Source organism: Chelonia mydas, chromosome 4, assembly GCF_015237465.2.
Source record: "Chelonia mydas isolate rCheMyd1 chromosome 4, rCheMyd1.pri.v2, whole genome shotgun sequence".
NCBI classification, from domain to species: Eukaryota; Metazoa; Chordata; order Testudines; family Cheloniidae; genus Chelonia; species Chelonia mydas.
In genome coordinates, this window is record NC_057852.1 from 117238142 (window position 1) to 117260147 (window position 22006).

Sequence of the window (22006 nt, forward strand, 5' to 3'; positions counted from 1 at the left end):
ATGGGTGGGGGGAGCTATTTTTTCATGCTTTGTGTGTATAAAAGATCTTCTACACTTTCCACAGTATGCATCCGATGAAGTGAGCTGTAGCTCACGAAAGCTTATGCTCAAATAAATTGGTTAGTCTCTAAGGTGCCACAAGTACTCCTTTTCTTTTTGCGAATACAGACTAACATGCTGTTACTCTGAAACCTGTCATTATTGCTGGAGACACTCCAGATTTGCTCAGACATTGTACCTCTATTAACCTGTAGGTTGAATTTTTCAGTTATTAAAATGTCAGTATTTACTGGCTGAAAAAGCAATAGCTGTCCTTATCAGTTATGTTACACCCTCTGATTACATATGAACAAGCTGAGAAATTGTTACTCTGTGAAATGTATGTTGCTTCTGGAGAGCTCTTATCTGCTCAAGCTATAACCTGAACAAAGACAGGGTGAAAGAGGCACATATGGAAAACACCTACTTTCACAGATGGAAAGTTACCTGATAACGCTGAAACACTTCTCATTTCCTCAACATCTTCATAAGTGAATATTTTGAATCAAAAGAAAAGTCTTTGTATTATATTTGCAAAGATGTTAGCTTGACACCTCTGGGTCCCACACACTCTCACAGACAGTGGGCAGTTTTCTCTGTGATGTGACACCCGAGAGAATGATGATGTGTAGCAGAACACAAACATTATCATTTACCTAGGGAGAGCCCAAGGGAAGCAAACTATTCCCCATTGTGTTTGGAATTTCCCTGGAAGCTTTAGTGGGCCTGCCCATCTCATTACTAAAAGCACTCACTGCTTTTTCCCAGCACTGGCTGTTTGGAAACTCCTCTGAGTAGATCTTATTGTACCTCACTTTGTCCATTGTCAGCCTCATTGATTACTGGGTCATGTACTTTCTTTTTACTACTTGTGAAGAATTGGCTAAGAAATTCTCAGACATTAAAATATCATGTAGCTTGTTTAAATGGCTGCTTTTGTGACCTAGGCATAAGATTTGATGACCATGTTTTCTAGCTTCAGTTCATAAATTCCAAGGCCAGCAAGGACCTTTTCAGCCTGATAACTATATACATGAAATTACCACCTATAACATTACTGTAACAACAATTACTATAACTTCACTATAACAACAATGCTCAGTGCATCATGAGCCTTCCGAAGACAACCGACATGACAAACTTTGCATTGGATACCACACAATCATATTATAAGGATGAACATTGGAGTGCTGGGTGTTCCCCTGAGGTACAGAGCATCACAAATGGCATGAATTATGTTACCCATGCTTTAATTCTTTATTAATCAAGTCCCATATCAGCCACTCTGTTATCTTGCCCCAGTTATAGATGTGCAGGTATGGTAGCTTTGTCTTTATCTCTTTTATTTTGCATAAGTGAGTCCTCTGGGTGTAGCCTTCTTTTCTGTTTCTCTCCACAGAAACCTTATTGCAAGTAAATAACAGGAATAGTCTTTGTAGTCTCCCTGTTGGTTCACTTAGAACGGTACTACAACAAAGTACTAGAGAATAACATGCAGAAAATAATCTTATACTATCAAGGAAGGGGACTGGATCAATGGCTCTCCAACTCTCCCAGGCCTTGATTCAACAGTGTACTTAAACACATTCTGCAGATTACCCTGTAGGACAGGGATGGGCAAACTTTTTGGCCTGAGGGTCACATCAGGGTTCCAAAACTGTATGGAGGGCCTGATAGGGAAGGCTGTGCCTCCTCAAACAGCCTGGCCCCCTATCTGCCCCTCTCACTTCCCGCCCCCTTACTGCCCCCCTCAGAACCTCCGACCCATCCAACCTCCCCACCGCTCCTTGTCCCCTGACCACCCCATCCCGGGACCTCCCCGCCCCTAACCACCCCCCCAGTACCCCACCTCCTATCCAACCCCCCTGCTCCCTGTCCCCTGATTGCGCCAACCCCTATCCATAAGCCCGCCCTCTGACAGGCCCCCCAGGATTCCCATGCCTATCCAATCCCCCCCCATTCCCCGTCCCCTTACCGCCCCCTCCCCAGAACCTCCACCCCATCCAACCGCCCCCCTGCTCCCTGTCCCCTGACTGCCCCCTGGGACTCCCTGCCCCTTATCTCCCCCCCCCCCCCCGCTCCTCACCCCCTTACTATGCCACTCAGAGCAGCAGGACGGGCAGCCGCGCCGCCTGGCTGGAGCCAGCCACTCTGCCCGGCAGGAGCTCGCAGCCCTGCCGCCCAGAGCACTGGCAGCACGGCAAGCTGAGGCTGAGGGGGAGGGACGGGAGGGGCCAGGGGCTAGCCTCCCCGGCTGGGAGCTCAAGGGCCAGGGGGACGGTCCCGCGGGCAATAATTTGCCCACCTCTGCTGTAGGAGATATCCATTCATGGACCAATTTCCACTGTTCTAACCCTAGTATTCCACTGCTTGGTTGTCAAAACATTTCTTTCTAGGGACCAGCTAAAAGGGCTCTTCAAACAACAGGGAGCCAGTGGTTCGTAAGTTGAGAATTATTTTACTCGATAATTTATTGGACGGGTTTTTGCCTGACTCAGATGGGGGGACGAAGGGAAGGAAGAAGAAAAAAATTATGTCCACAGCGTATAATATAACCAGGGCTTAATTTGTGCCAGGGCTTGCCAGGGATGAGCCTTGGCACATCTGAGTTGGGCAACTCATAGCCCCGGCACCTCTGGACTTGCTGCATCAGTTGTGAATGTAAAAAAATTGCTTGAGCCTCAGCACCTAATTGCTTGAGCCCCGGCATCTCTTTCATTACAAATTAAGTCTGAATATAACATTATCTTTAGAAAACCAAATATTTGTTTGCAATGAAGGTCATCGAACACAAGGACCTTATTCTCCAGACACTTAGTTTATGGGTTAATTAGATGTTATTTGTACACCCCAATGCTAGTGCTAACCATATGTGTTTTTTCCTATGGTTTGAGGCTTTACGTTTTTAAAAGCCACATGCAATGAGAAAACCTTTTACTTTATTAACTTAAGCATTCAAGTGAAATTGTAACTTTCACAACTAATTGGATATTTTAAACTTAATTTAAAATGCTGGTCTATGAAATGAGTTACAACAAAACATTGTCAGCTTCCTCACATACCTGTTAGCTTGGTCAAATCTATTTTTCCAACCCATTACAGACAAGAGAACATACGAAAAGGGGGGAAATAAAAGGTGCTCTTTTTTTGTGGTCTGGTAATTGGCTTCTGGCCACCGCTGTGGCACTTTCCGTGTACAAGCTGAGTCACTGGTCTGTCAGAGGTCAGGCTGGAAGACTGGTATGAAATCCTGGCCCCTCTGAAGTCAATGGAAGTTTTGCCATTGATTTCACGGTGCCAGAATTTCACCTCTGACGAGGAGTCAAGTTCCAGTTGTTGGGTGAAGTTTCCTTCTCTCTTCCAGTGTCAAGGAATCACTTGGAATGAAATCAGATATGCAGGCAAAGACCAAATTCAGGACCAGCTAAGGCATGTTGTTAAATCTGAGAAACACCACTGCCTGAGGTTTGTCATAGTTACCAAAGTAACTGTACTTCTAACCCCTTCATGGCCTCCTTGAGGGCACCCCACTCAGGTATCAGGCTTTTACCACCACCTTTCTCAGGGTGGGAACCTCTGTCCCTCTCCCTCCAGAGATCAGGGATTCAGGCTGCAATTTCCTCCAGCAATTCACTGTGATCACCTTAGCAAGCCTGAGTTTAGTTCACCACCTGGCACCCTGCTCTCTCCCAGGAACTATGAGAGAGATACCAGTGACCAGCCTGCCCTCATCCAGCAAGGTATTTATTTAGAACAAAAGCATTACAGAGAGAACATATCTTGAAAACAATAAATAGCTTACATGCCGGCCTGTCTTACTAGGTGTCGCCCATTTTCCATATGGAGACCCTAGTAGGTTTCAAGGTCCTTCAAACCTCTCCAGCAAGGTCTGTCCCTCTGGGTCCCTGTGTCATATCAGTGCTTGCATTCAGTGAGAGTGACCCCCCCTCTATATCAGGCTGGCCACTTCATACTAATCTCAGTTTTTTGTTTGCAGGGTGTCTTGAACAAAACCAATATATGCACTTTTCCCCAAGGAGTAGTACTTCTGCAGACTTGTTACCTGTCTAAGGATTTTCAATAATTATCCCCCAGTGCTTTAATTCCTGATAGTTTGTTCTTGCTTTAGGTGACGTCTCCATAGTCATTTCATTACTTGTTGTTGCAAGAAAGAAATTAACCCTGTTCCTCCTGGCGGGTAACAGTACAAGGGAGCGGAAACTGACTCAGACCTATTTTACCATTTAAAAAAAAAATCAGAAATTTCTCAGGTCTCCACAAGGTTTAACAGCTTGCCATTTATTAGACTGATAACTATGGGCATGACCCATACCTTCCTGCTGTTGACAGAAAGACTCTTTTTCAGTGGAATTTAGATCGAAGTCTTGAAGCAAAAAAAATGAAGAAAAGGACAAGCACAAAGAAAAAAAAAACTGACACAAAAGGAAAACACAAACCTTCCTGCCTCCCTTCCTGGGTTAAGCCCATTTTGGAAACCAGTGTTAATGAAGAACAGTAAGTAGGTCATTGCATAAGCATTTACTTGAGGAACACTGAAGAGAATTGATAGGAACTGAACAAGTACATTGTCAAGTATCAGAATAAGATCTTAAGAACTCTGTTTTTCTATCTGTACCTCAGTAGGCTCACTTCATTAAATTAAATACTTCTGTTTGCATGTTACAAAATCACGTGGTGGTGCTGGCATTTAAGTAGAAGAGGTAACTGAATTTAACCACAGGCGATGGAAACTGAATGACCTTTTAGACATTAACCAGATCTGAAGTGAGTCTTTCACATGCAAATATAGATAAACCTCACCCTCTAATAAGCAATGCATACAGATTCTATAACTTCAGCAAACAGTCCAGTGCACTGGGAAATCTATCTTATCTTTGACAGGTTTCAGAGAAGCAGCCGTGTTAGTCTGTATTCACAAAAAGAAAGGAGTACTAGTGGCACCTTAGAGACTAGCCAATTTATTTGAGCATAAGCATTCGTGAGCTACAGCTCACTTCATCAGATGCATTCAGTGGAAAATACAGTGGGGAGATTTATATACACAGAGAACATGAAACAATGGGTGTTACCATACACACTGTAACGAGAGTGATCACTTAAGATGAGCTATTACCAGCAGGAGAGCAGGGGTGGGGGTGGGGGGACCTTTTGTAGTGATAATCAAGGTGGGCCATTTCCAGCAGTTGACAAGAACGTCTGAGGAACAGCAGGGGGAGGGGAATAAACATGGGGAAATAGTTTTACTCTGTGTAATGACCCATCCACTCCCAGTCTTTATTCAAGCCTAAGTTAATTGTATCCAGTTTGCAAATTAATTCCAATTCAGCAGTCTCTCGTTGGAGTCTGTTTTTGAAGTTTTTTTTGTTGAAGAATTGCCACTTTTAGGTCTGTAATCGAGTGACCAGAGAGATTGAAGTGTTCCCCAACTGGTTTTTGAATGTTATAATACTTGACGTCTGATTTGTGTCCATTTATTCTTTTACATAGAGACTGTCCAGTTTGACCAATGTACATGGCAGAGGGGCATTGCTGGCACATGATGGCATATATCACATTTGTAGATGTGCAGATGAACAAGCCTCTGATAGTGTGGCTGATGTGATTAGGCCCTATGATGGTGTCCCCTGAATAGATATGTGGACACAGTTGGCAACGGGCTTTGTTGCAAGGATAGGTTCCTGGATTAGTGGTTCTGTTGTGTGGTGTGTGGTTGCTGGTGAGTATTTGCTTCAGGTTGGGGGGCTGTTTGTAAGCAAGGACTGGCCTGTCTCCCAAGATCTGTGAGAGTGATGGGTCATCCTTCAGGATAGGTTGTAGATCCTTGATGATGAGTTGGAGAGGTTTTAGTTGGGGGCTGAAGGTGACGGCTAGTGGCGTTCTGTTATTTTCTTTGTTGGGCCTGTCCTGTAGTAGGTGACTTCTGGGTACTCTTCTGGCTCTGTCAATCTGTTTCTTCACTTCAGCAGGTGGGTATTGTAGTTGTAAGAATGCTTGATAGAGATCTTGTAGGTGTTTGTTTCTGTCTGAGGGGTTGGAGCAAATGCGGTTGTATCATAGAGCTTGGCCGTAGACAATGGATCGTGTGGTGTGGTCTGGATGAAAGCTGGAGGCATGTAGGTAAGTATAGCAGTCAGTAGGTTTCCGGTATAGGGTGGTGTTTATGTGACACAAATGTGTAAATGGACACAAATCAGACATCAAGAATTATAACATTCAAAAACCAGTCGGAGAACACTTCAATCTCTCTGGTCATGCGATTACAGACCTAAAAGTCGCAATATTACAACAAAAAAACTTCAAAAACAGACTCCAGCGAGAAACTGCTGAATTGGAATTAATTTGCAAACTGGACGCCATTAAATTAGGCTTGAATAAAGACTGGGAGTGGATGCGTCATTACACAAAGTAAAACTATTTCCCCATGTTTATTTTTCCCCCCTACTGTTCCTCAGACGTTCTTGTCAACTGCTGGAAATGGCCCACCTTGATTATCACTACAAAAGGTTTTTGTTTTGTTTTTTTTCTCTCCTGCTGGTAATAGCTCACCTTACCTGATCACTCTCGTTACAGTGTGTATGGTAACACCCATTGTTTCATGTTCTCTGTGTATATAAAATCTCCCTATTGTATTTTCCACTGCATGCATCCAATGAAGTGAGCTGTAGCTCATGAAAGCTTATGCTCAAATAAATTTGTTAGTCTCTAAGGTGCCACAAGTCCTCTTTTTCTTTTTACTGAAGACTATGACGTTTTGGTGTGATTTTGTCTTTTAGAATGGGTGATACTCCTGCTGTAAGGTTGAAAAGAGAAACTCTCCGTTGATGCTGATGTAAGCCAATACTAAGCAGTTTCATGACACTTAAAGATTAATCTCATCACTGTCCAAGGGCCCAGATGTCTATGCATCATCAGTGCAATATATCAGTCTGTGTTCAATTAAACTGCTGCCCAGGCCCTTGCACACATCAGAACTCTGCAACTCAGCTGGTTGTCGTTTGAAAAAGATGGCAACTCTCAGAGTCCCTATAGCCACCCATTGCAATGAATGGGAAGTAATTTGCTGCTCTTTCCCCATTGCAGGCCAATATACATTCTTTTAAGGGTTGAGCTGTTAGCCATTTACAGATTCAATTTAAGCTTTTTACTCACACTTAATCTTGAAGGAGTGGCTGGTTTATGGTGATGTATAAATCATTGTTCCAGCTCTGCCCTACTGATAAAGCTTGAATTTTGAACTGAATTTCTTTACAAAGGAATTTGATTTCAAGCTGCACCTAGATGATGAAAAGTGGTGCTTAAGGTGTAGATATTTGCTAACTGGCTCCACTCCCGATGTAACCATGAGATGTGATAGCTATATAAAGCACCCCAGAACCCATTCAGTCTTTACTCTCTAAAGGAGGGCCAGAGGCTATTCACACAAAGAAGTAAGCCAGAATCCAGCAGCAAAGATGTCTGAACTGGAAACTGCAATGGGAATGATCATTGATGTCTTTGACAAGTATTCCAGGGCTGAAGGCAATAAGCAAACCCTCACCAAAGGAGAACTAAAGACCCTCCTGGAAAAAGAGCTACCCAACTTCCTCTCGGTAAAGTGATGGCTCACTATAGTTTCTCTGTAATAGACTTAGAGCAATATGAAGAGAGACATTTTTGGTGCTTTGTGCAGGGAATTGGCTACAGAAATCATTACTGTTAAGAGAAGTTGTGTGGGACCTTTTCTTGTGCATCATGCTGACAATGTGGCTTTGAAAGTGAAGGCAGATCACAGAACTGAATGTGGTAGTCAGAATAAATCCTAATTGTCAGGTTTTCTGTATTTCTCATTCCTTACTCTCTAGTTTTCAGGGCAATGGTATTTAAACAGAATATTTACTTCTTCAGAAGTCATCTGCTCCTGCTGTTTACTCCCCACCAGAATTCATAATCCGATATGATGTCTCAATTAACTGCTGTGAAAAAGGATTGTGATGCTAACAACTGAATATAATGACAGCAAATGGGGAGATTCCTGGTCTGGGCATTTATACCACAATTCTTACTGTGATATCTGAGCATGTATACAAGTATGGTGTATAAGCAGCAGTAGGACAGAGTAGATGAACTTGGAAGCATTGTCTGTGAAGTGTCCTTCTTAATAACAAATAAAGGGAAAAAACTAAAGAAAATGTTTCAGATAACAGCATTGTTAAATAATGAGAATGTGCTCTTAAATATTTTTCATCTATCTCTGTAGCATGTCTACACTGGCGCTTTACAGCGCTGAAACTTGCAACGCTCGGCGGGGAGGGGTTTCACACCCCTGAGCAAGAAAGTTGCAGCGCTGTAAAGTGCCAGTGTAGACAAGTATTGCACACTCTGCAATGTGGTATCATGAGATATTTGACATTCTTAAAAACATTAAGTTTCAAAGGATATTTTCTAGAAAATGATAACATTAGAGGTGGTTGGAACATTTTTGTCAGAATGATTTTCCAATTAAAAACTCCTTTTCCACAAAACTGAAATTTCCTGTGAGGAAAATTTTACTTTTGATGAAAAATTTCAATTTTCCATTGGGAAAATCGAAATAACAGTTGCCTTCTTCCCTGTTGGAAGGTTCCTGTCTGACAAATGCTTTTCAGAAGGGCTGCAGAGGCTGAGCACCTGGTCCCCGGCTCTCTGCCCTCTGGCTATCAGCCTCCCAGTCCCAGCACTGGCTGGAGAGAGAGAGAGCCCTGACCCCCAGCCTCCCCACCTCCCCCCTGGTTTAGGGTCCAGAGAGACCGAGAGCTGGAAAACTCTGTGTCCCCACCTCCCTCACACCCACCCTAGGGCCAGAAAGGCTGAATGGCCCAGCTCTCTGGTTCTCAAGCAGCTGGGCTGAAAGGCTCTTCTTGTTCCAACGTAGCCACATTTTTTTCAACTTTTTGAACTTGACAATAATCTTCCAGCCTGGCAGCTGAAAAATTCCACTTCAGTTCCCCTTCAGTGGAAATTTTTTAAAAAAATTTCCTTCCCAAAAATTTCACGTCTTTTGACTTTTCAATCAGAAAACACAAACATTTCCACTCTCGCTACTATCATTTTCTAGGCAGCGCCAAATAATATGTTTGAACTTGGCCATCGCCACCAATAATCCATTTCTAAAATTTGTGACTTGACTTGCATTTAATTGCATTCATATATTTTTAGACTATTATCCAGACTTGTTTTATCAAACTTCATTCAGTAAAGGGAAATCATGGCTTCACATTTAGACACCTGGTTCTCACTGAGCTGAAACAGTAAGGCATGCATATGTAAGGGAAGAATTTGGCCCATTAGGTCAAGCTACTGCATGCCTGTAGCTGTGGTGAGTGTCATATCATATTTGGGGATTGTTGAAGTCTTGCACGAGTCTCTGTAGCATAAAGTTGGCTAATGCACGTTTTGCTGAACTGGGCTGAGTTTAATCCCTACTATGGCTTGCTTATTGCAGTATTCAGACTCACTTTCCAGATTTACTGGTTTTGGTTTTTTTAAAAGAAAGATTCATATTTAGCAGCAAAGATGAGTGAGGTAGACTCTGGAAGAGAAAATATATTTTTATTTTAAAAATTTCACAAAATCTTTCTTGCAAATTAACAAATGTTCAAATCACAACCCATAATGTGTGTTAGCTTCCCAGGGTGTAAATGCAAAAGTTTAACTTCACTTGCCATTATTGGTTCTCCTTATTGTACAATAACAATTTTACTTCGTTCGAAGTCATAATAACTTTCATTCTTGATCGTTTCCATTTCTTTTATATCACTAAAAATTCCATAAAGCTGTTGGGCCAAATTCTGCTTTCACACACCCGGCATCACAGGAGTTACATTTGTTTGCCTAAATGTAAACTCTTTTCCATTAATTGTCACGGCCCAGGGCCAAATGTTCAAAAAGTGGCTTCCATTTTGTGCACACCCAACACTGAACTTCCGAATAACTGTGCATGCATTCTTAGAGCACTAAGATCAATGTGTGATGTTCAGTCATCACTCAGGGCTTCAGCTATTTGCAAGAGCTCTGCTTTATTGTGTGCATCTACACAACAAATTAAGGTGTAATTGTAGCACAGGTAGGCATATCCATGGTAGCTTTAATCTAGCATGGGTAATAATACTAGTGAGGATGAGGTGGCATGGACTTCAGTGCAGGCTAGCTGCCCCAGTACAACCAGCCGGGGACCTTGGGTATGGACATGGGTCCACAAGTAATTCGTTCAATAATTTAAAATTAAGTCTGTTTATGGATAATTTAGAAAAAAGAAAAAGGAACAAAATTTGTGTCATATATTGTTCAGCCAGGACTAGTCACAAACCTGAATTTCTGGTTGAGTTTTTGGCATATCTCAGGTTATAATTCCTCATTTTATTTAAAAAAAGTTAACATTAAATCAGTGAAAAATAAAATAATGGCTATTGAACTAATTAGACTCTGACTCTTCAAACCCTTCAGATTTCAATGAAGCTAAGTATTTAAAATTCACAGTAAAACTGATCAATATTTACATAATTTCATATATGTATAAAATCTAGCTTCAACAAAACCACACTATTTTAGTTAATTATATTTTATAGGTCTCTATTGCCATCCTCTGTTTATTATAAAAACTGCATCCTCTTAAATTCATTGGAACAAATCATTGCCAGGGCTCAGATTAGAACTAAACTTTTTTTTTTTTTTTTTTTAGTGAAAAATGCATATTTTTCAAAATCAAAATGTTTCATGAATTTGTGCTGATTTGGCTCCATTGTTAATTTTTAAAAAATCTGAACAATCAAAAATTTCATTTCAACATTTTTCTAAACATTTTTTCTTGAATTTTATTTTAAAAATTCAAAAACATTTTAAAATGGGCAAAATTAAAATAAAACATTTCAATTTTGTTTGAACCTAACCACATTGTTTCAGACTTTTTGAAATGGCCAGTGAACCAAAGGCTCCAACTCCATTATTCACCCAGCTGTACTCAAGCTTCAAGACCTGTTGTAAGCCTTTTCAAAAAAATCTTTAAAACACTCTCAAAATAAGTTATTTTTGCCTGGAAATTGTCATGTTTAATCTCAGCCAGAGGTGAATTGTTGTGGGCAGTTTGAAACAAGCTGGTCAATTTAAATTATGATAGGCTGAAAACAAAAGGACATGGCTAGGATACTATTTTTTCATCCCATAACGCAAAATTAACTTTACTAATGCTTCAGAGTCTGCCTTGTGTGTGCACAGCTCCTCGTGACTAACATGTTCAAGTCACTAAGATCAGCTGGAACACTCAAGATGACAATCCCAAAATATTCACATGTGGGGGCTGCACACAGGATGTTCTCACTGAAGATGCCTTATTTTAATGCTCCCACTCTTGGGAGCCTGTTTGTTGACCTTCTAATATAGTTCAAACACATGTATTTTATTAAGGATTTTTTTGGCGGGGGCAGGGGAGAGCAGGCTGCAAAAGGATGTTTTTAAATTCAGGTGTGAAGATTTTAGCTGGGGTTGGAGTATCTTGTTTAGCATCTTTAGCGTTATGCAAGTTTGACCATTAAACATGTTTTTAAAGCAGGTACAGTTCATGCACCTATAGATTTGTCGATAGCTACAGCATTTATTAATTCCATATATATAAGTATACATTTAATGACAGGATTTGGGTCACAGACCTTTTAAATGTGCGTGCGCTCGCACACACACACACAAAACTTTTATGAACCCACGGACCTGCTCCATTTGAAGCCAATGGAACTTTTGGCATTGACCTCAATGAGAGGAGTATTTGGGCCCCATAGTCTTCCAAGTATTGTTCTGTTTTCTCCAACAAGATCAACAAGTTACAGTACTGCCCTGATTAAATTACAGAGCACTGCATTAGCATAACAGGAGTTCCAAAGTTCTGCATATCCTATTGTGAGCTGGTGGAATGATTCAGCAGAAACAAAGCCCTGGGGAAGTCAGCCAGGATTTTTTTCCTAAAGGAACCTAACCAGAAATCAAAACAAGTTAACTGAAGCAAAACACAATAACAGGAAATCTGTTGACTCTAGATCAGTGGTTCCCAAACTAGGGGCACCACTTTTCAGGGAAAGCCCCTGGCGGGCCGGGCCGATTTGTTTACCTGCCACATCTGCAGGTTCAGCCGATTGCAGCTCCCACTGGCTGTGGTTCCCCACTCCAGACAAATGGGGGCTGCGGGAAGCGGCGCGGACTGAGGGACATGCTGGCCGCCGCTTTCCGCAGCCCCCATTGGCCAAGAACGGTGAACCGCAGCCACTGGGAGCTGCGATAGGCCAAACCTGCAGATGCGGCAGGTAAACAAAGCGGCACGGCCCACCAGGGGCTTTCCCTGAACAAGCAATGCCCCTAGTTTGGGAACCACTGTTCTAGATTCAGCCCAGCTCTGTAACAATCTGGTTGGTGGAACCCTTTTCTTCACCCCCATCCCTACATATTACTCCCTCTGCCTCCCAAGCAAGGAATCTATATTTAGTCCCTTAATCACCTGTGGAAAGGTACAAAGAAACTGAGCTAAGGTTAACACTTTCTTCACCGGGAATCAGGCAGTGCCCCTAAACCCTACAGACACTGATACTAAGATGTTTGGATCCACACCACATCATTTCTATCGTTCAAGTAACTTACAATTTTGCTGCTGCTTTTAGGACCTCAGAATAAATTGCATGTCTCACTATGGACTGCTTCTTTTCTCTTTTAGTCGGTGAAAGATAAGGAAGCTGTTGACAAACTCTTCAAGGGTCTGGACGAAAATGGAGATTCTGAAGTAGACTTCAATGAATTTGTCATCTTTGTGGCAGCCATGACTTGCTGTTGTCATAAATATTTTGAGCAGAAAAGACCTAAATGATGTAAAACAGCTCATAAGAAGCTAGTCTTTTGATGTATTCCATATGCTAATGTTTTTGCTCGCTTTATTTGCTCCATGTACTGAAATACTGTTTAATCATACTCTGTTTACTTCCCTCTCTTGCATGTTAAGTTTCTCCTCCTTCAAATAAAATGCTAGTTTTGCATTCTCGTTACGTATATTTATTGGTCTCTCTCTCTCTCTCTCTGGAAAAAATGTGGTTTACACCCCTTTGTTTTTAAAATTCTGTTTTTATTCTTAATGGAGAATTTCATCCCAGAGCTCCCCTAAGGATAACAGCTGTTGGAGGTGCACTGATTGTGCCCTAATCCACTGAGCCTCAATTTACTGAGGCCTTACCCCTACAACATTTTAGGGTAAGGGTTCATCTGCACACACAAGATGTACCACTTTAACACTATCAGTATTGTTAAGGTCTAGAAGGTACAACCTCCCTAATGTGGACGTGGTTATCTCAGTATAAAGGTACTTTTACCAGGATAGCTTATGCCCATTTGGGAAGGGAAATAAGCTATAGCAGTATAAGGCACCTTTATGACAGTATAAATGTATCCATACTAGGGATGATATGGTATACATATGTCAGTAAAAATGGAAAAAACAAAAATAAAAAACCACCCCCCTAAATGGCATAATAGCATTGGTACAAAAACTGTGGGTAGACCAGACCCAAATTACTGTGACTGTTGCCTCCCCAACAATTGACTGAAGACTTATGTACATGGATCCAAAGTGCTGTTCAGTCAATTGGGTGGGAAAGAACATGTGTAACTTCTCTCATTTGAACAAGGCCTAAGAATCAGGTGAACAATAATACTTTGAACGTCCTTCCATTTGAGGATCCAAAGCACTTTACAAAATGAATTTATCCTCTCAATTCTTCTGTGAGGTATTATCTCCATTTTACACAAGAGGAAACTAAGTTGCAGCGGGATTAGGGCCATATTTTCGGAACTGTGTATGTAGAATCGCTGTGACTGCACGGTGCAACCAAAAACTTACCCAGGCACTGTTGTGAAACTCTAGTCCAAGGTCACACAGGAAGTCAGTGGCAGACACAAAAGTAGGACCCAAATCATATAAGTCCAAGCCTGCGCTTTAACAGGGTGAACTGAATGGCCTTGGGTGTGTACCTTTCCTGAGTAAATCCTACTTCAGCACTAATTACACCAGCGCTAACCACAGCAGTTCTGAAGAAAAGCTGAATGCTTGATATGTTCATTTGTATAGCAACTCCCAAAGCATCAACTTTGGAAATGAGCAGAAAGGGGTAGGTACACAAAATTATTTTCTGGCTGCATTGTAAGTCTGACATCCTTCCCTTTGCCTGGCCGTCGTCTTCCCCCTCAAGCTGTGCTGACTTTGCCTTCAAGACCGACCTTAGGGCTTGGCTACATGGTGAAGGAATTAGGGTTTTTAACCATCCTGGCCCGATTTTGTTCTGCCTGGACAGTTGCCAGTGAAGATGAGCCAGGTTATTTTTGCTCTCTCCCTGCTACCCAGCACTAGGAGTGAAAGGGGAAGAAATATTCAGCGGAGACTTCCCTTTAAAAGGAAGGCCTCCCCTGGAGGACTTGACTGTTTTCCACTCCTTCCCAGCAAGCTCCAGGGCCAGCTGGATTCTCTCTTGCCATCTTGAGGAGGAAGGGGTTGGGGCGGGGCGGGGTTGTTGTTATGGGGCCGCCTTCCCGGCTGGCTGCTTGTAGATTTGACAGGAGGTGGAGCTGTCTTCCTCCCCTGCGGCACAGGGCCTGCAGCACGGTTGGAGGTGGGGAAAGTTAGAGACCCCCCTACCTGCACCACTGCTGGCATGAGGTGGGGAATAGAGGCCAGGGGCATGGTTTTCTGTACGTCTGAGATGGCAACCCTAGCAGCAGTGCTCACTATGGGGGTGGGTGGGTGATTTCTAAAGCACACTAACGTATTGAACATGAAGTGGTCTGTGTAGACTTTGCTGCTGCACATTAATGATCCCCTAGTGTGCATTATACATTAAAGCTGTTTTTCTATCACTCATAGAATCTCAGGATTGGAAGGGACCTCAGGGGGTCATCTAGTCCAACCCCCTGCTCAAAGCAGGACCAATCCCCAATTTTTGGCCCAAATCCCTAAATGGCCCCCTCAAGGATTGAACTCACAACGCTGGGTTTAGCAGGCCAATGTCAAACCACTGAGCTATCCCTCCCCACGTATTCTAATGAAATACTATTGTCATGAACTGGGCGGGGAGCTGGGAGAGAGCACTCACAGCTCCACTGCCATCTAATGGAAGGAATCACATCTCAACTGTGTGTTATACTGCTAAGAACAAATCAAAATTCTCACTTAGCTCAAGTAGTAGAGTCCTGTTCTTTCAGAGCAGGAGGAACTGAGTTTTATCCCTCCACCAATGTGAAGCTGCAAATGACCATAATGCAGAACATTGAGATAATTGCTAAGTTCCTACATGGCTATAAATTTGTTAAGCCACCACGTATTGTAGAGCTCTACAAAACAAACAAAAAAACAAATCTCACGCTTAAAGTAGAATTAATAGTTAACCGCTTTAAACTAAGGGGTTGATTTCCTCAAAGAAAGCTTTGCTGCATTATGAAAATGTACAAAATTCATACCCATCCACAGATTCCAGACCTGTCTCCTTCTTAGACACCTCCAAACTTTTTAGGATGTCTGAGCCATACTTTTCAGGTTTTACACTAAAATGTCTCTTCCTGTTGACTTACCCACAGGTTCTTATGTCTTGTTACTACAATAAAATCCTTGTATCCTTTCCTACTACACTATACACCGCTTTCATGGGGAGCCTGTTGACACATCCACATACCCAGAAAACACTATTGTCCTTACTCCAGTATAGGTAAAACAAAATTACACATAGAAAATTATGTATTAATTACAGCAGTCTAGTAGATAGTGGCTGTTGAAATATAACTGATTTATCTTGAATTTATTTCAGTGTATTTTATCCTTGTTTTAGTGTAGCATTTGGTGGTTATCATGAATTTCTTTTTACCAGTAAGTGGCATTAAATGGAACTTTTTTATTACCCAAGAAACTCAAAATTTAATGTGTCATTATTGAGCCAACTGGAGCAGCCCGAATTTAGGTGCCCAATGGCAGACATTACGTTAAAATATCTGCCTCGACTAATGAACTACATAAGAGTGTGTGGTAGTGTGGTTCTAAACTTCATTGACATCCATTTTCAACTCACCTTTCACAGGACACATTGCTGACACACAAACCACTCGTCTCCTTAGCCAGGAGATTTGTCTTATGAGCCCTGCCCACAACAGCACAAAGATAAACCTTTTCCAAAGCCTTAAAATGGAAGAACTTAAAACAGTTTAAATAATAATACCTAGCTCTTAAAGTATTTATCAGTAGATCTCAAATTGCTTTAGAAAGGAGGATAAGCATCATTATCCCCATTTTACTGCTGGGAAAAGTGAGGTACAGACAGATAAAGTGACTTGTCTAACATCATCCAGCAGGCTAGTGGCAGAGTTGGGAATAGAAGCCAGGTCTCCTAGGTCCCAGACTAGTTCTCTATCTACTAGAGACTATCAGACTTGTGATAAGCTACAATATTTTCACAGCCATGGCAGAGTATCCAAACTATCCCTTTACATGCCACTTCAAATGTGCTTTGAAATGAATTAAGCACTACTGCACACTGTTTATTCTGACATGGGTCCCCATCCTGCAAACACTTATGCATGTACTTAGCTTTATTACCACGAGTAATTCAATTATTTCAATGGTGTTACTCACAGTAGTAAAATCAAACACAAACACAAGTGTTTTCAGCATTGTGGCATTGCACTGTAATATGGGAAGAGTCAACAAAGCTGCCTCATGTCACTGGGAAATGTGAATGCTCAACACCAGGGAAAGGGGAAGTAATAGGGCAAAACTGCAACCCAGTGCAGAATATTCAGTTCAATTTAGTATGGAAAATTCAACTCATGGCTCCTCATTCAGTGAGCCCAAAGAGGAAATGATCCAAGAATAAAGAAAAATTAACATACTATTCTCCCATCCCCATATAATTACCTTCCCAAGGTACTTCTTACCCCCAAAATGTTTCCAATGAAGTTACTTTAACCTCCCGCCATACACCTGACCCCTGGGCCTTCCCCAGTACTATCAGCTCCCAACTTGGACCCACAGTTATCCCAGAATGCATTCTGTGCTTCCTGCCCAGAAGAAGCCCCAGAGACTGTGATAGCCAAAGCAGCAGAGTGTTAAGCATAGATTACCAGACCTGCTAGGACACTACCAGGGAATACGTGAAGTAGCTGCACAAATAGGGAGCAGAACATCACTTTGATCAGGTAGAGGGAAGTTTACTTCACCCCTGTGGGATGGGGTGTAATTACCCCACACTGGCCCTTTAGGGGTTAGCCACACCCCCTTGCCCTTACTGGGCATGCTCCAACAGGAGGCAGACTATAAAAGAGGGCAGCCCAGCTCACTCTGGCCTGACTGGAGTGAAGCATGCATGTGTATTGCAGGTCTCTGTGCAGAAGCTGCTGGAGCCCCAGGCCCTGGAGACCAGCTATGCCAAGACCCTGTAGAGCACCCAGCTGTCCACTGAGGCCAATGAGGGGTAGGAGTTACTGGAAGTCTTGCCCTCTGAGTACTCCCAAGGAGATGGAGGACCTGCAGAGTACAGAGCATGGAGACACGATAGGAAGTAGCCCAGGGGAGCCAGACATTGATCTGGTTGTGGTACTGGGAATATAGAGTCAGTGTGTTTTGGTGGGATCCCTCCTGACCCAATGGTGGGACTACTTGCCACTGACAGGGACCTGGTGGAGTAGGGAGGGCCTGGGTGCCCCTACCCATGGCAGTCAACCCCACTATTGGGTGGCAGCCTGCTCCCTTCTGGTGGCAAGGCCCAAGCTTATTGCTGGGCTCTGGGGCTCGTGATAATGAGGGCTGCCCTGCCCTGCCCTATTGACTCTGACCACTTGGTTGTGTAGCCTGGCACCGGAGGGCTACTCTATTGACTCGTGCAGCCCATCACTGGAGGGCTGCCCTATTGATGCCCTGTGGTGGGATATACTTACCCTGTAATGCCCTATAAAATGTTTAAATTGGGTTTGGTTCTGGGATTAGGCTGGCTCTTATTTCTTCTGAAGATTTGCCCTTCTTCCCACTTCTTCTCTTTTGAAGGGGTCCTGTTGTAGGAAAGCACTAAAATAAAGAGCTGACATTATTTAGCTATAGTTTTCTCAAGAAAAGTAGTTTATGGACTTTATTTTAGACAATGAACCAAATGTTTCTGCTTATTTCACTTGTCTGCTCTTTGAAAGAGCTTACAACTAGAAGTGAAGTTAATTACCCTAATTTAATTTTACTCTTTTGCCTATCTGCTGCAGTAGATGTTTTAAACCGTCAGTGGGATATTGTCAAGGTTGGTAGATCTCCGATATGACCTACTGAACTTCTTCATAAGCCTGAGTTGCAATACCAAGTAATTATAGCTATGGTGAGCTTTATTTGGTTGCCCTGTTTACTAAACAAAATAAGTTGTTAGATTTCCAGCAAAACTAAACTAACTAACAAGTTTTACCCAATAGAGTAAAATATCTTTGGTAAGGATTTCAGTTTTAGTGCCTTCCAAGGGACTATTGTAAGCCAAATGATAAAAAATATTTATGGAGAATATTTAGTAACTACCTTCTTAAATATCCTCTTTCAGGCTGAGTTTCCACTTGCCTTCCTAGACTTATATCATCTATTTTCCTTTTCCACTCAACACAGCTCCTCCTCCACCAATCTGAAAAACCTGAGGTCACACCTCCATTAGGGCTGGAGCTGTGCTAGCAACCAGTGTCTGAAGTCTGAGAAGCACCCAGCCCTTGTTCTCTAAGAGCCTCATTTCTCGGTGGATGTCATACAGCTCTCTGATAAGCTTCAAAGAGGAGACTAGCTAACAATATGCTGTAGGCCTACATAATTGAATAGCCTGTAAATAAGCTTAATGGCTGTCTAGTGACCCTTTCCATAGCATCCCTAAAGGTGTGGGTTGTTTTTTTTCATTATTTTATAACTTTCTATTTGGGTGCAATTGCCAGTAACATTTTCTCTCTTTAAGACAGTCTGAAGTGGGGTCTCTGCATTGTTAATTGAGGGCAGCAACTGACTGGTGCACACACACAGAGCAAAATATCTCTGGTTCCTAAAGGGAGGCAGAGAAATAACTAGGTATCCACCTGGGCAGAAGCACAAGATGAATACAACATTCCTCTTCAGAAGTACCACAGTAAGGGCCACTGTGAACACCAGGAGAGCCAGGCACTTGATAACCGCCAGGTTGCTTTTGCAGTTGCTGCCAGCATAGTTTCAGCCTTGCTGTGCAAAATGACTTCATTTTGCAGATAGTTTAAATCTGGGGTCGTACCTTACACACTTTTTGATAGGTATATGACTTTTGGAAGCATTTCAGTAACAAAGTAACTTTCCTTCTGTTCCTTTAATTCTCGGAGAGTCACCTGGATCTTTATTGCAACTGTTAAGGTCCTGCTGTTGTTCCTCATTTCAGAGCCCCTACTGTGACTGACATGTAGTTACCGTCCTGACTAAATTGGATCAGATGAAAATGCTTTTAGAGCAGGGATTCTCAAACTGGGGGTCAGGACCCCTCAGGAGGTCATGAGGTTATTACATGGGAGGTTGCGAGCTCTCAACCTCCACCCTAAACCCCGCTTGCCTCCAGCATTTATCATGGTGTTAAATATATTTAAAAGTGTGTTTAATTTATTAGGGGGGTCGCACTCAGTCTTGCTATGTGACAGGGATCACCAGTAAAAAAGTTTGAGACCCACTGTTTTAGAGTCTATTGATGCCTTAATCAGCAAGGAGGTGTCACTATTGCACTTCTCAATTATCCCTTGTTAACGGGGTTGACCCTGATCATCTTAGTTCCCCACAGACTCATGAATATTTCACTTTTGTCATTGTAAATAATATGCAAAATGCTGAGTCACAAAGGTGACAGAAAATGTTATATGCTAAAGACACTGATTCTACATCATTCTAAGTGCCCTGCACTGTTCTTCTGTGTCACATTTAGGCCTAGGCAGTCTTGAGTGAGGAAATAAATTCCTCCCTTCCCTTTGCCCCCAGACAGTGGCCAAGTGCTGCCTTTGCTTCCCAAACACACTTGGCCTCTACTGGCTGAGAGAGTAAGAGATCAGGGCTGGAAGTGAAGCCACACCCTGAGCATGGCATCACTTCCAAATCCCAGTTATGGGAGGTCATCTCTTCTGCTTTAGCAGGAATTAAGTATTATCCCTGTAAGGCCCTGCTATTCCCGAGTGGGCGCTTCACAGAGTGAGTCTCATAGCTGCACCTCTGCACTTGTATTGCCAGGAAACAGCACAAGCTCTCTAAAGAGGAGGAGAAATCACAAGCAGACTCTTCAGGGACATTTATCTTCTTCAGGCTGAAGATACAGAAGAAAATTACTTCAAAGGAGAAGATGAGGCAAATTTAGTACTTCAGGCCAAAATCAGACCTGGAATAAGGGAGCTGCAGCCACGTACACCCCCCCTGAATTTGGCCTTATGTTTAGTTTTGCTTCCTTTTCTTTTTCTCATCCAGTTCTTTTTTGGTCTTCCTTCACCTATTTTCTCCTTCCCTTTCCTTTCTGTTTTAGGCTAAGGGGACCTGAGGCTGGAGACCTAGTTTGTTTTGTGAATACAGTTTTCTCCTGTCCCCAAGAAGGGAAGCGGAAGATCAGCCCCCTATAACTGAAGCAGAAGACTCCTGTTTTGGCCCCTTTTCTGGTAATTGGTAGTCAGTTGCAGTGGAGCACCCTGTCTGTGCAATGAGCATTGTAGTGCTGTGCTGTTCAAGCTCAAAGTCCAGAGACAACGAACATGTCAGCAGCTGAGCGTAAGCATGTTTGCTTCCAGTTTTTTGTGAGCTTGGGCTATGCCCAATTACCTTTTTAGTGGGCCATTTTGCTGCGTGGCTCAGTCAAACAAAACAAAGCTCTGTTTAAGGCTTGATTGCTGCTGTAAATCCAGGAGGTCTGCAATAAAAACACAAGATAAACCAGGTTATTTTCTTCTTTGGGACACTGTCTACAGAAGTATAATCCTGCTGGGTGAAGATCTAACCCCCAGCAACCTGTTTCTTAATAGCATAATGTTGTTAAAACCAAAATGAGAGAGCTATTTCTGAGACCTCAGGCTTTAAAGAGCTAGTTCATGCACCTCACGTTTAAATGTCTGTCTAGTGATCATTTTACAGTGATGGATGTGGTGGTTGCTTTTTCCTAGATAACTCTGGGGCTTCTGTGACTCGCCTTTGCAGCCCACACACAATCCCTTGCCAGTTTCACTTGTGGATTTAATCTCTCCTCCACAACAGGGCTTCCCTAGCCCCATCTATGGGGAAGGTGCTTTAGTTGGATTTCTTCATAAATGACTTTCTGCCCCACGCCCTCCACTATCACTATACCCATGTATGAGGCATGTTTCTGCCCAACAGAATGTTATGTTTCTATCAAAAGTCTCCTGGGGCCCTGTATTGGTCACATCAGTTCTTTTCTTCTATTCCACAAACTATATACATAGGCAGAATTCCCCTCCTATTGTGTATGTATCTATGACCTTGTCTACGCTACAGGTTACTTTGGTAAATTTACATTGCTCAGGGGTGTGAATAATCCACACCCTTGAGTGATGTAAGTTATACCGACCCAAGCACCAGTGTAGACAGTGCTATGTTGGCTGACATAGCTACCACCTCTCATGGAGGCAAAAGTTATGAAGCCAACGGGAGAGCTCTCTCCCATCCACTTAAAGCATCTCCACCACAAGCTCTACTGCGGCACAGCTGCATCATTGCTGCTGTAAATGCTGTAGTGTAGATGCAGCCTTAGTAACTGTTATGATTTTGTTTTCTGAGTATTCCACCTTTAAACTTCAGGGTCTGTCTACAGGGGAACCTGCTATTTTGAGAGGCAGCATATTACAAATGGAAGCCTCAATGTGCTCATTCTCATGAAGACCTTATGTGCATTCTTTCTTTTGTTGTTTCCCTTAA

The 22006-nt window shown here is 42.6% G+C and overlaps 1 protein-coding gene and 1 long non-coding RNA gene across 2 annotated transcripts; both read left to right on the plus strand.

Moving 5' to 3' along the window:
• The first annotated feature begins 7294 nt into the window (after positions 1-7294).
• LOC102936481 (S100 calcium binding protein P) lies at positions 7295-13085 on the plus strand. The gene is made up of 2 exons (XM_007056524.3): positions 7295-7649; positions 12770-13085. The coding sequence occupies exons 1-2, from the start codon at positions 7512-7514 to the stop codon at positions 12917-12919; spliced, it is 288 nt and encodes a 95-aa protein (XP_007056586.1). The 5' UTR covers positions 7295-7511; the 3' UTR covers positions 12920-13085.
• A 4339-nt stretch (positions 13086-17424) lies between these two features.
• On the plus strand, positions 17425-21540 carry LOC122465577. The gene is made up of 3 exons (XR_006290515.1): positions 17425-17552; positions 18328-18437; positions 20324-21540. It is a non-coding gene; the product is annotated as an uncharacterized LOC122465577 (long non-coding RNA).
• Positions 21541-22006: the final 466 nt, after the last annotated feature.

Bases quoted from the DNA above. Each gene is read 5' to 3' on its own strand.
- LOC102936481 (XM_007056524.3), top strand. From the start codon at position 7,512: ATGTCTGAACTGGAAACTGCAATGGGAATGATCATTGATGTCTTTGAC. The intron at 7,650-12,769 runs GTAAAGTGATGG...TTTCTCTTTTAG, and splicing joins AGCTACCCAACTTCCTCTCG to TCGGTGAAAGATAAGGAAGC.